We start from the raw sequence: 13,693 nt of genomic DNA on the forward strand, positions 1-13,693 counted from the left end.
AGCTGATATCAGCAAGGAGAGTCAAACAAAACTGAAGTGTTATTTTAAAAATTGATATTTGAACATTTGAATGCACATTCAAAACGTCACTCCCAGGATGTGCATTTGAGAACACACGTCCCGCAGCTGTTGACATGCCGGGGATGCAGTACGTTTTATATCTTGTGCTCAGCCTTGATGATTTTGCATCAGGACGGGGTACGTGGGAACCCTGTGGTCTACATGTGGTCCTGTGATAGACTGGCATCCTGTCCAGAGTGAAGCCCAGTTCTCGCCCTGTGACTGCTGGGATAGGCTCCAGCCCACAGTGACCTTTAAATGGAGTAAGAGGGTGTAGAAAATGAATGCATGAATAATTAATAGTATTATTATTGTTATTATCATCATCATTATTATTATTATGTGAAAAACTGTCTTCAAAGGGTGGATCTTTACTCTAAGGGAGCTGGGGGGGTTGTCATTCCCATCCCTCAGTCCTCTGACTGCGCGCCTGCACTCTCTGTGAGAAGGAAAAAACAAATACTGACGGAAATGCGCTGTTGATGTTGTGTATGAATAAAATAGACTTGCTGTGTATTTAACATGAAGCAGTAAGTTAATGTTGTTTTGGAGCGGTGCGCCTGCTCACTCCAGTGAAACTGCGAAGTGAGAGGAAATGTTCATTTAATTGCACATGTAATTTAATGAATCATGTTTCATTAACAATAAAAAAAAAACACCTCTGCAGGCCCAGCAGTGAAATATGTTGACGTTCAGACAGATTTTGTTTGAAACAGTCCTGAAATTAACTTCGGAGGGTGCTTCCCACATTGGGGAAGATGCATCCGGGAAGTATTCACAGCGCTTCACTTTTTCCACATTTTGTTATGTTACAGCCTTATTCCAAAATGGAGTAAGGCTGTAACAGGCTGTAACAGGCTGTAACCTTTTTGAGCCACTGCAGTCTACTTTTAGAAAACATCATTCTACAGAAACATCACTTATTAAAGTAGTTAATGATCTTCTGCGAGCAGTGGACTGGGATACTACTACAGTATTGGTGTTGCTGGATCTCAGTGCTGCGTTTGACACTGGTGATCATCATATTCTACTTGATAGGCTAGAAAACTGTTTCAGGATTACTGGAACTGCTCTTGCGTGGTTGACGTCTTATCTTATCTGTCTGGTCGTTCCCACTGTGTTTTGTGCAACGACACTACCTCTGATTTCAGGGGCATGAAGTTCGGGGTTCCGCAGGGATCCGTTCTGGGTCCCCTGTTTTTTCCTGTATATGGCACCCCTTGGGAACATTATGCGGCATTTTGGGGTTGCTTTTCATTGCTATGCTGATGACACTCAGTTGTATATGCCGATAGCTGCTGGAAATCCTGTCCACATAAAATCTTTACAGGACTGTCTCGCAGCAGTGATAAGTTGGATGTCTAGCAACTTTCTACTTTTCAACTCTGATAAGACTGAAATGATGGTTCTTGGTCCAGCAAGACATTGGCATCAATTTGATCAGCTAGCGCTTAGCCTAGGTTCATGTGTTATATATCATACTGACAAAGTGAGGAACCTTGGGGTAATTTCTGATCCTACATTGTCCTTTGACCTCCACATTAGGGACATTACAAGGACTGCTTTCTTCCATCTAAGAAATATAGCAAAGATTCGTCCCATCTTGTCTATGGCTGATGCTGAGACTCTGATTCATGCGTTTGTTTCTTCAAGATTGAACTATTGTAATGCTCTGTTTTCTGGTTTACCACAGTCCAGCATCAGGGGTCTTCAACTGGTTCAAAATGCTGCTGCCAGACTTCTGACATGAAGCAGAAGGTTTGACCACATTACGCCGGTTCTGGCATCCCTTCACTGGCTTCCGGTCTCTTTGAGATCGGATTTTAAAGTATTAATATTGGCCTATAAAATTGTTCACGGACTGGCACCCCCCCTATCTGGCCGGCCTGGTTGAGTCCTATGTGCCGGCAAGGGCTCTGCATTCACAGGGTGCAGGACTATTGTGTGTCCCGAGGGTGAAAAAAAAGTCAGCGCTAATATGACAGTCGGACTCTATGGAGACTTTTAAAGCCAGGCTGAAGACACATTTGTTCTCCCTGTTTTATCATTAGTATGTTATATGATTGTGTGTCTTTTTTAATTCCTTTTATTTATTTTACTTCTTTTACCTTTTTATGGTTAATTTTTTTTTGTGTGTTTTAATCTTATTTCATTTTATTCCGCTTTTAAATTATGTTTGTGAAGCTCCTTGAAGCAATTACTCATGATTTGGCACTATATAAATTAATAAATTATTATAAATTATAGTAAGAAATTTGCAAATTTCTTAAAAATAAAAGACAAAAAAAAATCACATGTACTTTGTTGATGCACCTTTGTCAGCAAATACAGCCTCGCGTCTTCTGGAATATGATGCCACAAGCTTGGTGCACATATCTTGGGGAAGTTTTGTCCATTCCTCTTTGCAGCACCTCTCAAGCTCCATCAGGTTGGATGGGGAGCATCAGTGCACAGCCATTTTCAGATCTCTCCAAAGATGTTCAATCAGATTCAGGTCTGCACTCTGGTTGGACCACTCAAGGACATTTACAGAGTTGTCCTGAAGCCACTCCTTTAATATCTTGGCTGTGTGCTTATGGTTATTGTCCTGCTGAAAGATGAATCATCGCCGCAGTCTGAGGTCAAGAGTGTTCTGGAGCAGAATTTCATCCAGGATGTTTCTGAACATTGCTGCATTCTTCTTTCCCTCAATCCTGAATAGTCTCCAGTTCCTGCTGCTGAAAAACATCCCCACAGCATGATGCTGCCAGGCCCTTCTCCCCTGATCACTCAGTTTAGACGGGCAGTCAGCTGTAGGAAGAGTCCTGGTGGATCCAAACTTCTTCCATTTACAGATGATGGAGGCCACTGTGCTCAGTGGGACCTTCAACACAGCAGAAATGTTTCTGTATCCTTCCCCAGATTTGTGCATCGAGACAATCCTGTCTCAGATGTCTACAGGCAATTCCTTTGACTTCATGCTTGGTTTGTGCTCTGACATGCACTGTCAACTGTGGGAACGTATATGTAGACGGGTGTGTGCCTTTACAAATCATGTCCAATCAACTGAATTTACCCCGGGTGGACTCCAATTAAGCTGTAGAAACATCTCAAGGATGATCAGTGGAAACAGGATGTATCTGAGCTCAATAATGAGCTTCATGGCAAAAGCTGTGAATACTTACGTAGATGTGATTTCTTAAGGCCCTGTCACACCTTGACAATTTAGCCAGCGTATACCAACCGTATTAAAAACACTGGGATAAGTTTAATAAGTTAAGGGTAAGCTTTGTATTAGTTAAGAGCACGCTGAAGCGTGTTGAAGCTCGCTGACAAACGTTACCAGCGTACGCAATGGTAGCTTTTGTCGCAGAAGCATAAATCAACCTTGAACTTTACTTAAAGACTCAAATGGGATTACTCTGAACTGTGAGACTATGACACAAGTCTGAATTGAAAGCAATACAGTTTTTATTGATTGCTTTAACCTGTTTGAAGAAACTGGTAACCTCTCAGTCCTCATCATCACTCTCTCAGCAGAGCAAAAAACACCTCTTGCAAATGAGTTAACCCATTGTCATTGGTTTGACACAATTCCCCCACCATTTTGCAAATCAGTTAATGCAGATGTCATTCAAGCAGTCCAAACTCCATTGCTTTAGCTGTGGTAACCAAACAGAAACCATATATTCCCATCTCTTAGAAACCTCTTGACCGGCATGAAATCACTGGAGCACCTGTTTGACACTGCTTCACACAACTTTTCAATTTGCAATCAGTCTGCAGGTTCAAAAGGTGCCACGTTGTGTGTTGTAACTTGCAAGCATGGATGGTCTAAGGCACATGAGAGTGAGAGGTAGAGGGCTCGGGGGAAGAGGAGTCCGAGGAAGAGGAGTCCATGTGCGAGGTGGGGTGTAGCTGGAAGGGCTCAAGTCACAGATGAAATTCGGGCAACTGTGATTGATCATGTGGTAAATCATGGTCTTTCACATAGAGAAGCTGGACAAAGAGTCCAACCTGTTCTCAATAGAAACACGGTTGCATCCATTGTCAGAGTTTTTCGACTGGAGAACAGGTAATGTTGCTCATACAGTATATACAGATATATCTGTAGTGATATACAGTATGTCATGTAATTTTATTCCACATGTCATGTATTCTTTATAGAATCGAAAGGCTACCAGTCGGTGGTGGTAGACGCAGACTTTTGAATGCTGAGCAGGAGGCAGCCATTGTGAACATGGTTTTGGCAAATAATGCCATTAGGCTGCGTGAAATCAGGGCAGCAGTGATTGCAGATCAGGGGGTATTTCGAAATGTAAATACTGTGAGTGAGACAACAATTGCCCGTGTCCTCAGTAGGAACAACATGGCTATGAAACAGCTCTACAGAGTTCCCTTCCAGAGGAACTCTGATGCTGTGAAGGAGGCCAGATGCCAATATGTGGAGGTAAGGACACATTACAGTACTATACTGTTGTGCCTTGGCATATCATGCAGTTACTGTCAACTGGAGTTACCTTTACTGTATGTAATTGTAATTTTGCTTTTTCTTTTCTTCAGTGTATCATGGAGCTTGAAGCTGAGGGGGCACATCATATTTTCATCTATGTCGATGAAGCCGGCTTCAACCTCTGTAAAGTGAGGCGCCGTGGGAGGAACCTCATTGGGCATAGGGCCACTATTACAGTTCCAGGGCAGAGGGGCGCCAACATTACTATGTGTGCTGCTATTTCTAATGATGGCGTCCTCAGCCATATTCCAGCTGTTGGCCCCTACAATAGTGAGCGCCTCATTGCATTCTTGGACACCCTGCATGACAGGCTCATCCCGCCTCAGGAAAGAGGGCTGTTGAGGCCTGGCATGCCACTGTTTGTAATCATCTGGGACAATGTGGCATTCCACCACTCTCGTGTGGTGAATGAGTGGTTTGTGGGGCACCCGAGGATGATGATGCAATTCCTCCCACCATACTCTCCATTTTTAAATCCTACAGAGGAATTCTTCAGTGCATTGAGATGGAAGGTATACGACCACCGCCCCTATGAGCAGATACCCTTGCTCGATGCAATGACCGCTGCTGCCCAAGACATAGATGCAGAGGCATGCCAAGGATGGATAAGGCATGCTAGAAGATTCTTCCCTAGGTGCATCGCAAGGGAAAATATTGAGTGTGATGTAGATGAGGCCATGTGGCCTATTCATCAAGAGAGAATAGACTAGTAGAGATTTTTTTTCTTTATTGTACAGAATTATTATTTTTATTTTCCTAATGTCTTACACAGTGACAGATTTTATTTTTTCTTTCATATTCTATATGTGGTTTCTGTTGGGATATTTCATTTGTTAGCCACGGTCTAAATAAGAAAAACAAGAATGAATACTGCAATCAATAAAATTTTCATCACAGCATATCTGGATCAATTTTTTTGCATGAAGGCAAATTTGACTACAAATGGCACTGACATGTAAGCTGCACAGTCATTACTGTAGCTCAGTCATTAGGTACAATGACCAGTAATGCAGCACTGATTCACATGGAGTACTGCATTTTGTATTTTGATGCCCCTTGTCTAATAACTGATTGGAAGCGCTTATGCACTTGTGTGCAAGTTGTGTTGTTTGAGGGAAAAATTTGCTTTTGGTCCATAGTTTAAATGTTTTAGCAGAGTTAGAGCCTTTTGCAAGCAAAATGTGTCATTTTGACCATTGGTGCCACTGTTTAGGCCTCTGCGTTAACTGTTTTAAGAAATGTGGATTTTGAGTCGACTACTGTGTCAAAGCAATCAATAAAAACTGTAATAAAACAGACTGTCGGTCTTTGTGTAGATTTGACAGTAGGAAAGCAGTGCCCTGCATCAGTCCCTCCCAGATACACTTCTGAATTACAACATGCTTCATAACACTATGAAATCAGAATGTAAACAATCAATTCCTGATTTAAAAACACCTAAAGAATAAACAGTAACAGAATTAATAATTACTGACAACTGTGTGACACACAAAGTGCCCTGGTCAGAATGACCTTTGTTTACATGAGTCAGGTGACAGACATCAACATTTCAATATCACTGAATCTGTCCAGGACTTCATTTCCATGTATGGTAAATCGGTCTGGAGCAGGTTCTCAAAAACTGACTGATGGTGCATCAAGGAGCAGAGTGATGGAAGCGACCAAGACACCCATGACTAATCTGTAGGAGTTATAGGCTTCTGCGGCTACAACTGTGGAAACTGCACACAGTGCAACTTTTGTCTGTTGCATCACCAGTTAAGCAGCTTCATGGTGGAGTGGAACAGAAGAATTTTCTCAGTCTGGTCTGTCAGTTAAAAGTCCTGTGGGCAAAAATTACCAGCAGACACCTTATCAAATTAATTAATGATGTCTGTTTGTGTTCTCTGTGTCTGCAAACATTTCTTGTTTTTGCTTTCCAATTTGCCAGACTTTTTGTGTCACACAACCACCTGTTGTTGAACTGAATCAGCTGTTTTTTGTATGTGGTCTTTGTTTTTTGGTTGTATTTGTAAGTATTTTTGCATTAGCTAATGATGTCTTAATTTGGAAGTGTTACGGAAGTGTTATCAGTTCCTGTATTGTTCCCTACAAATGACTGCTGTGGATCCTCAAATATCTGAACCTGTACCCATTTTTTTTAATACTGAGGCTCTCTTACCTCTGTTCTTTACTATTTTGTGTGAATTTTTCTAATTTGTATTCATTCTTGCAATCATCAAATTCTTAGCAGGAATGCTCAATATAATTCCATGATGGATGAAAGTTCAAATGTAGCATTTCATGCACTCCTCTGCTTGCCAACAGGAGAGGCGCAGTCAGTGGAAATTTGTATCAAAGCAGGATACCTCAAAAATGTGAACAATTTAAGATAAAGTCTTGTGTGGCAATGATCCTTGGATTGGAGACAACTTTACTAGATATTGGTGATGATCTGAATCTGTCTTAGCAATGTCTTTTTATCTCTTTAAGATTGTTTCATTATGACATCACAAAGATTTATCAATAGGGCAGCGCATTCTCGTTTGAACCCCTGCGTGATATTGCAGGATTTGACCACTTCCGGGAACAGCCTGCATTTGTGCAACACAAACACAGCATCACTTCACATGGTAAAATTGGGTACTGTTTTTTTTTTCAGCTGCAATCACAGAAGCAGTCGCAAAAAGTACATTTTTTTTCAGTTTCCAGTGGAGAAGGGCAGACAAGGCAAATGGGAGAGGTCCTGTCGGTAAGTTTAAGCCTACACACTTTGACAGAGTACTTGCGTTCTCTCGCCTGCACAACTGCCTCAACATGTTTGAGCACCGGGTCATAAACAAACTGCAACACTTGTCTGCTTTCCATCGCATCGTTACTTTTTCTTTGCATTTTCACTTTGTTTGCCCTGTAATTTGCCCAGAAACGCAGAGAAAGTGTCATATTTCTGATGGTGACAGACGAGGGCTGTACCTAGATGTAGGATTATGGCTTCATATGCGTCATATTTTAACCCTTTAGCGCTGGCACTCAAACGAGACTGCGCTGCCCAGTTGGCTGAGGAATAAGGATCATCACTGAACACTGCAGGCGTGGCGGTCAAGCAGTTACGTCCAGTTATCCTACCCATTCTCCATGAATTGTGGAGTTGCGTCATGAAGGACAAATGGCATAAACCTGTGCCAAATCAGAATGCAGAGTCAACTCAGATCTGCTTTGGCGACCGTGAGTGAAAAAAACAAAGCCGAAGGGACTTACTTACATTATTACCCCAGTGGAGGTGTCACCCTTTGAGTGCTTTTCTATTTACTACTACAACTAGCAGAAGCAGTAGGAGTTGTAGTCATTGTGCCACCAAAGAGAAGGGCAGTAATTATTACATTATCTGAAAAACTGTGCTATGATTTACAATATACACAAAATACAGACACACAGTTTCTCCTGTGATGGTCTGATGATTAAAGGGTTGGCTTGAGAGCAGAAGACCCTCGGGTCAAACCCCCATCAGGCTGGAAAATCACTATAGGCCCGTGGGCATGTCCTTAATCCCCAACACTGACCAGTCTTTTTCCTTTGATGATCAAGGAGATAACAAGGATTGCTTTTTTTCATTTGTGAAAAAGTGCAAAGATTAGACCAGTTCTGTCTAAAGCTAATGTTGAGCTTTTGATTCATGTGTTCATATCAACTAGAACTGATCACTGTAACATTTTGTTTTCTGGACTCCTACAAAAAAGCATTAGACATCATCAAATGGTGCAGAATGCGGCTTCTCGAATACAAACAGGGACTAAGAGATTTGATCATATTATGCTAGTGTTGGCTCATTATAGATACATTACAGTTCCTACCTGTTCACAGCAGAGCAGATTTTAAGGTTCTCTTGTTAACCTAAAAATCCTGAATGGCTGTATGCTCTCTTATCTGGATAATCTGATGCAGCCATATGTGCCGGCACATACTCTGTAATCTCAGGAGGCAGGTCTGCTGTGTGTTCCAAGGGGTTAATAAGAAGACGGTAGGCGGAGTGTTTGTGTTTCATGCACCACTTTTTTGGAACAAGCAACCAGCTGAAGTTAAGCAGTCAAATTCTGTGAAAACTTTCATGCCCAGACTCATGACTTAGTTACTTTCTACTACTTTCGATTAATGAGGCTATGTAGTTGTAACAGGGTAGTTTTTATTAGCTTTCTAATGAGATATTTAGCAGTTTTACTTTTCCATATATGCATGGTTAACCTGGTTCAGTGCTTTGATTTATGGAAAGTACTACAGAAATAAAGTATTATTATTATTAATATTATTATTATTTACAATATTTATTCAGTTGCAAATAAGGAGCTAAATTATTTTGTTTTGAGCTTGCAAACATTCTGTTAGAACTTTGTTTCAGTCTTGTCCTGACAGAATGGTTAAAACAGATGGTCACCCCACTGAGTCTGGACTGTCCGAGGTTTCTTCTCATTGCTTTACCCAGTATATACACTTTGAAATAATAGCTAATGCTATTGGTTGCTATAAAAATAAATGTAACTGATGATGTGATATTTTGGAGAATTGTCGCTGAAGAATTTCTGTGGTGATCTCAATCATTCTTATGTTTTTGCTTGATCTTGCCCCTTCACATTGTTGCCCTATGACATCACAAAGGTTTGAGCTGGTTAAAAAAACATCTATATCAGTGCTCTTAAATGTCAGAAGGCAGATGACATAGTCATTCATTCTTTCATTTTCAGCCGCCTATCCAGGTGTGGGTCGCGGTGGCAGCACAGCAAGCCGCTCATCCCACACTTTCCTATCCTAAACCAAGTCCTGTAACTATTCCCAGGGGATCCCAAGGCATTCCCAAACCTTCTGGGAAATATAATCTCTCCAGTGTGTCCTGGGTCTTCCCCTGGGCCTCCTCCCGGTTGGACATGCCTGGAAGAGCTCTTTAAGGAGACAACCAGGAAGCATCCTCACCAGATGGCCAAACCACCTCAACTGGCGCCTTTCAATGCAAAGAAGTACCAACTCTACTCTGAGTCGCTCCTGGATAATCGAGCTTCTCACCCTGTCCAGGAGTGTAAGCCCAGATACTAGATGGAGGAATCTAATTTCTGCCAGTTGTATCCTTAACCTAATTCTTTCAGTCATTACCCAAAGCTCATAACCATAGGTGAAGATAGGAGCCTTAACTGACTGGTAAATTGAAAGCCTCGTCTCCCGGCTCAGCTCCTTCTTTACCACGATGAGTTGTTGCACACTGATGCACTATCATGTACATATCATGTAGGCCATTACACAAGCATATTTTATATTTCCATTCTTACAGTGTATATTTCTTTTTATTACATTATTCCATTTTTATTACATTGCTTGTTATATTGTATTGTTCTTACCAGCATGCTTATTTTATGTTATTTCATCCCCCCCACTTATATTTAGATATTTTATACTTAGTTATTTATATATATATTTGGGCATCCAGTGTGGGAAGCAAAGTAAGAATTTCATTGCACAGGGAATCATGTTTCTTTACTGTGCATATGACAATAAAAGCTTTGAATCTTGAATGGTCTGGTACAACGTTCATAAAATTTCATACACTACCCCAATCCCTCTATTGATCTCCTGCTCCAATTTACCCCCACTAGTGAACAGGACCTTGAGATATTTAAACTCCTCCACTTGGGGTAGGAACTCTTCCCTGACCCAGAGGAGCCATTCCACCATTTTCCGACAGAGGACCATGGTCTCAGATTTGGAAGTGCTGATTCTCATCCCAGTTGCTTCACACTTTGCCTCAAACCTGCTCACTGCGCATTGGAGGGTGCAACCTGATGGGTGCAACCAACAGAGCCACATCATCTGCACAAAGCAGAAATGCAACTCTAACATGACCAAACTGGACACCCTCCACTCTCTGACTGCACCTTGAAATCCTGTTCGTGAACATCACAAACAGCACTGGTGACAAGGGGCAGCCCTGGTGGACTTCAACTCCCACCGGAAACAGGTCTGATGTAATGCCGAAAATGCGTACACAGTTCCTACTTTGGTCATACAGAGACCTGATTGCACATTGCAGTGAATCCGGTACCCCATACTCCCGTAGGCCCCCCCACAAGATAATCTGCAGGACCTGGCCATACGCCTTTTCCAAGTCCACCAAATACATGTAGACTGGTTGGTCATACTCCCAAGTCCCCTCCAATATCCTTGCGATATAATATTGTCTGTCCAATATTATCTTTATTAAAATATGCACTATTCAACTGCCCTCTGAGTTAGAAGTAGTGGCGCGACTACTGTATTGCTTATCCTTGGTTATAGGAAAATGAGTAACGGTCATGTCAATAGGGTGAATCCAGAAAGTATTCACAGCATTTCACATTTTCCACATTTTGTTATGATACAGCCTTATTCTAAAATGGAGTAAATTCATTTTTCCCCTTAAAATTCTATACACAATATCCCATAATGACAACATAAAAAATTAAGAAATCTTTTGTACATAAGTATTCACAGCCTATGCCATGAAGCTCAGAATTGAGCTCAGGTGCATCCTGTTACTGATCATCCACATCCACACCTGTCTACATATAAGGTCCCACAGTTGACAGTGTATGTCAACCAAGCATGAAGTAAAGGGATTGTCTGTACACCTCTGAAACAGGCTCGTCTGTACAAATCTGAGGATATGTACAGAAGCATTTCTGCTGCTTTGAAGGTCCCAATGAGCACAGTGGCCTCCATCATCCATAAAGGGAAGAGGTTCGGATCAACCAGGAATCTTCTTAGACCTGGCTGCCCGTCTAAACTGAGCAATCGGGGAGAAGGGCCTTAGTCAGGGAGGTGACCAAGAATTGGGTCTTCAGATCCAGTCTTCGAGCATAGTCCGTTTTGTAACTGCCATAGTCGACCTTCATTTGTGCTCATGGGTGTAGCCGCACAGGCGTCAGCACCACAGGCAGGGGTCGTCCACACCGTCAGTGGGTCTTGCACATAATGACTCCAGCATGCATCACTCACCTCAGCTCTTCCACCTCTCAGTCTGTCCCATCTCTTTGGAATGAATGTCAGACATCATGCTTGGAGAAAACCAGGCACCATCCCTACAGTGAAGCATGGTGGTGGCAGCATTATGCTGTGACAATATTTTTTTAGCAGCAGGAACTAAGAGACTAGACAGGATTGAGGGAAAGATGAATGCAGCAATGTACAAAGACATCCTGGATGAAAACCTGCTCCTTGACCTCAGACTGGGGCAATGGCTCGCTTTCAGCTGGACAATGGCTCTAAGCACACAGCCAAGATATCAAAGGAGTGGCTTCAGAACAACTCTGTGAATGTCCCTGAGTGACCCAGCAAGAGCCCAGACCTGAATCCAATTGAACATCTCTGGAGAGAACTGAAAATGGCTGTGCACTGATGCTCCCATCCAGCCTGATGGAGCTTGAGAAGTGCTGCAAAGAGGATGGACAAAACTGCCCAAAGATCATATTCAAGAAGACTTGAGGCTGTAAATGCTCCCAAAGGTGCATCAACAAAGTATTGAGCAAAGACTGTGAATACTTATGTGCATGTGATTCATTAGTTTTTATTTTAATACATTTGCAAAAAAATTTAACAAAACTTTTTGATGTTGTCAGTAGAATTTTGAGGGGAAAATGAATTTACTCCATTTTGGAAGAAGGCTGTAACATAACAAAATGTGGAAAAAGTGAAGTGCTGTGAATACTTTCCAGACGTAACATATTTATTTATGTGAGTAGATGTGTGGGGGGCCACTAACAGTTTTGGGGATTTGAGTATGCTAACCCAAGGACACTTCAACCTTCACGGCAGCTGAGCCCACAATCCCTTTGGTTACTTGGAGAAAAAACTCTGACAACCAAACTGATACAATAATAAATTGTGTAAATTAAGGAAGTTTTATTATTTTTAAGTCTTTCAAGTCACATATCTATCTATCTATCTATCTATCTATCTATCTATCTATCTATCTATCTATCTATCTATCTATCTATCTATCTATCTATCTATCTATCTATCTATCTATCTATCTATCTATCTATATATATACTATTCTATTCTGTTTACTCATTTGTTCAGGTTTCATTGTTTATTTACTTTTTTGGGGGGCAGGGGGTGCTCAGTCATTTCCCTCCACAGATCGACGCAACATGCCACTGGATATTTGGACAAAGTGTAAACAAACGGATGCTGACAGACTCACATTTACCTGGATGAATGTTGACAGACAGAAAATTCACGTGACAAAGTGGAAGGCAGATGTTTACCTTTGGCCCCTCGGAGGACGAAGCCGAAGCCCTCATTCTCCTTCTTCTGGAGCACCACGGTCTTCTCGTCCACCACGCAGTCACTGTGGAGGAGATGCCGCGCAGAGCGGCCGTTAGCACAGCCCATCATCCGCAGCATGGCCACGGACGCACGGCCCGAGTGCACGTTCATGCTGCCGGAGGACGGCCCGTCCGGCCAGCACCTCCTCCCGCCGGCCCGTGTGTCTATCAGACGGTTTGACAGCCCAGCGGCAGCATGTCCACGGATTAAAACACACACACGCGTGCGCGCGCGCTCCTCCTTCTCCTCCCCCTGCTGCTGTGCTGATGCAGGAGTCGCTGCCGCCTCCCTTCAGCTACTCACAGCCGCCTCTCCCGCACACAGCAACGTGTCAGCAGCAGCGGTTACCCGCGGATGGGAGAAAGGAGCCTCTCCGGCCGGGAGAGTGAGGACGTGAGGAGAAACCAAATGCAGGCTGCCGTTCACAGCTGATGATGGAGATAGAGAGAGAGCGAGAGAGAGAGATGAGCGAGAGAGAGAGAGAAGAGGGAAAGAGAGGAGTAGAGAAGGAAAGGAGAGAAGAGGAGCAGAGGGAAGAGAGAGAGAGCAGAGGGAAGAGAGAGAGCAGAGGAGAGGAGAGAGAGAGAGAGAGAGAGAGCAGAGGGAAGAGAGAGAAGAGAGAGCAGAGGGAGAGAGAGAGAGAGAGCAGAGGGAAGAGAGAGAGAGAGAGCAGAGAGAGAGAGAGAGAGAGAGGGAAGAGACAGAGAGAGAGCAGAGGGAAGAGAGGAGAGGGAGAGAGAGAGAGAGAGAGCAGAGGAAGAGATAGGAGAGGGAGAGAGAGAGCAAGGGAAGAGGGAGAGGGGGGAGACAGCAAGA

General features: G+C 42.8%; 1 protein-coding gene across 1 annotated transcript in view; it reads right to left on the reverse strand.

Moving 5' to 3' along the window:
* Positions 1-13,693, reverse strand: part of shank2b (SH3 and multiple ankyrin repeat domains 2b) — a 618,688-nt gene that overhangs the window by 261,074 nt on the left and 343,921 nt on the right. Inside the window, exon 14 of the mRNA XM_034184578.1 lies at positions 12,817-12,899. Within this exon, the coding sequence (XP_034040469.1) occupies positions 12,817-12,899 (83 nt within the window). The remainder of the gene's footprint in view (positions 1-12,816; positions 12,900-13,693) is intronic.

This window comes from Thalassophryne amazonica, chromosome 2 (genome assembly GCF_902500255.1).
Source record: "Thalassophryne amazonica chromosome 2, fThaAma1.1, whole genome shotgun sequence".
In the NCBI taxonomy this organism is placed as follows: domain Eukaryota; kingdom Metazoa; phylum Chordata; class Actinopteri; order Batrachoidiformes; family Batrachoididae; genus Thalassophryne; species Thalassophryne amazonica.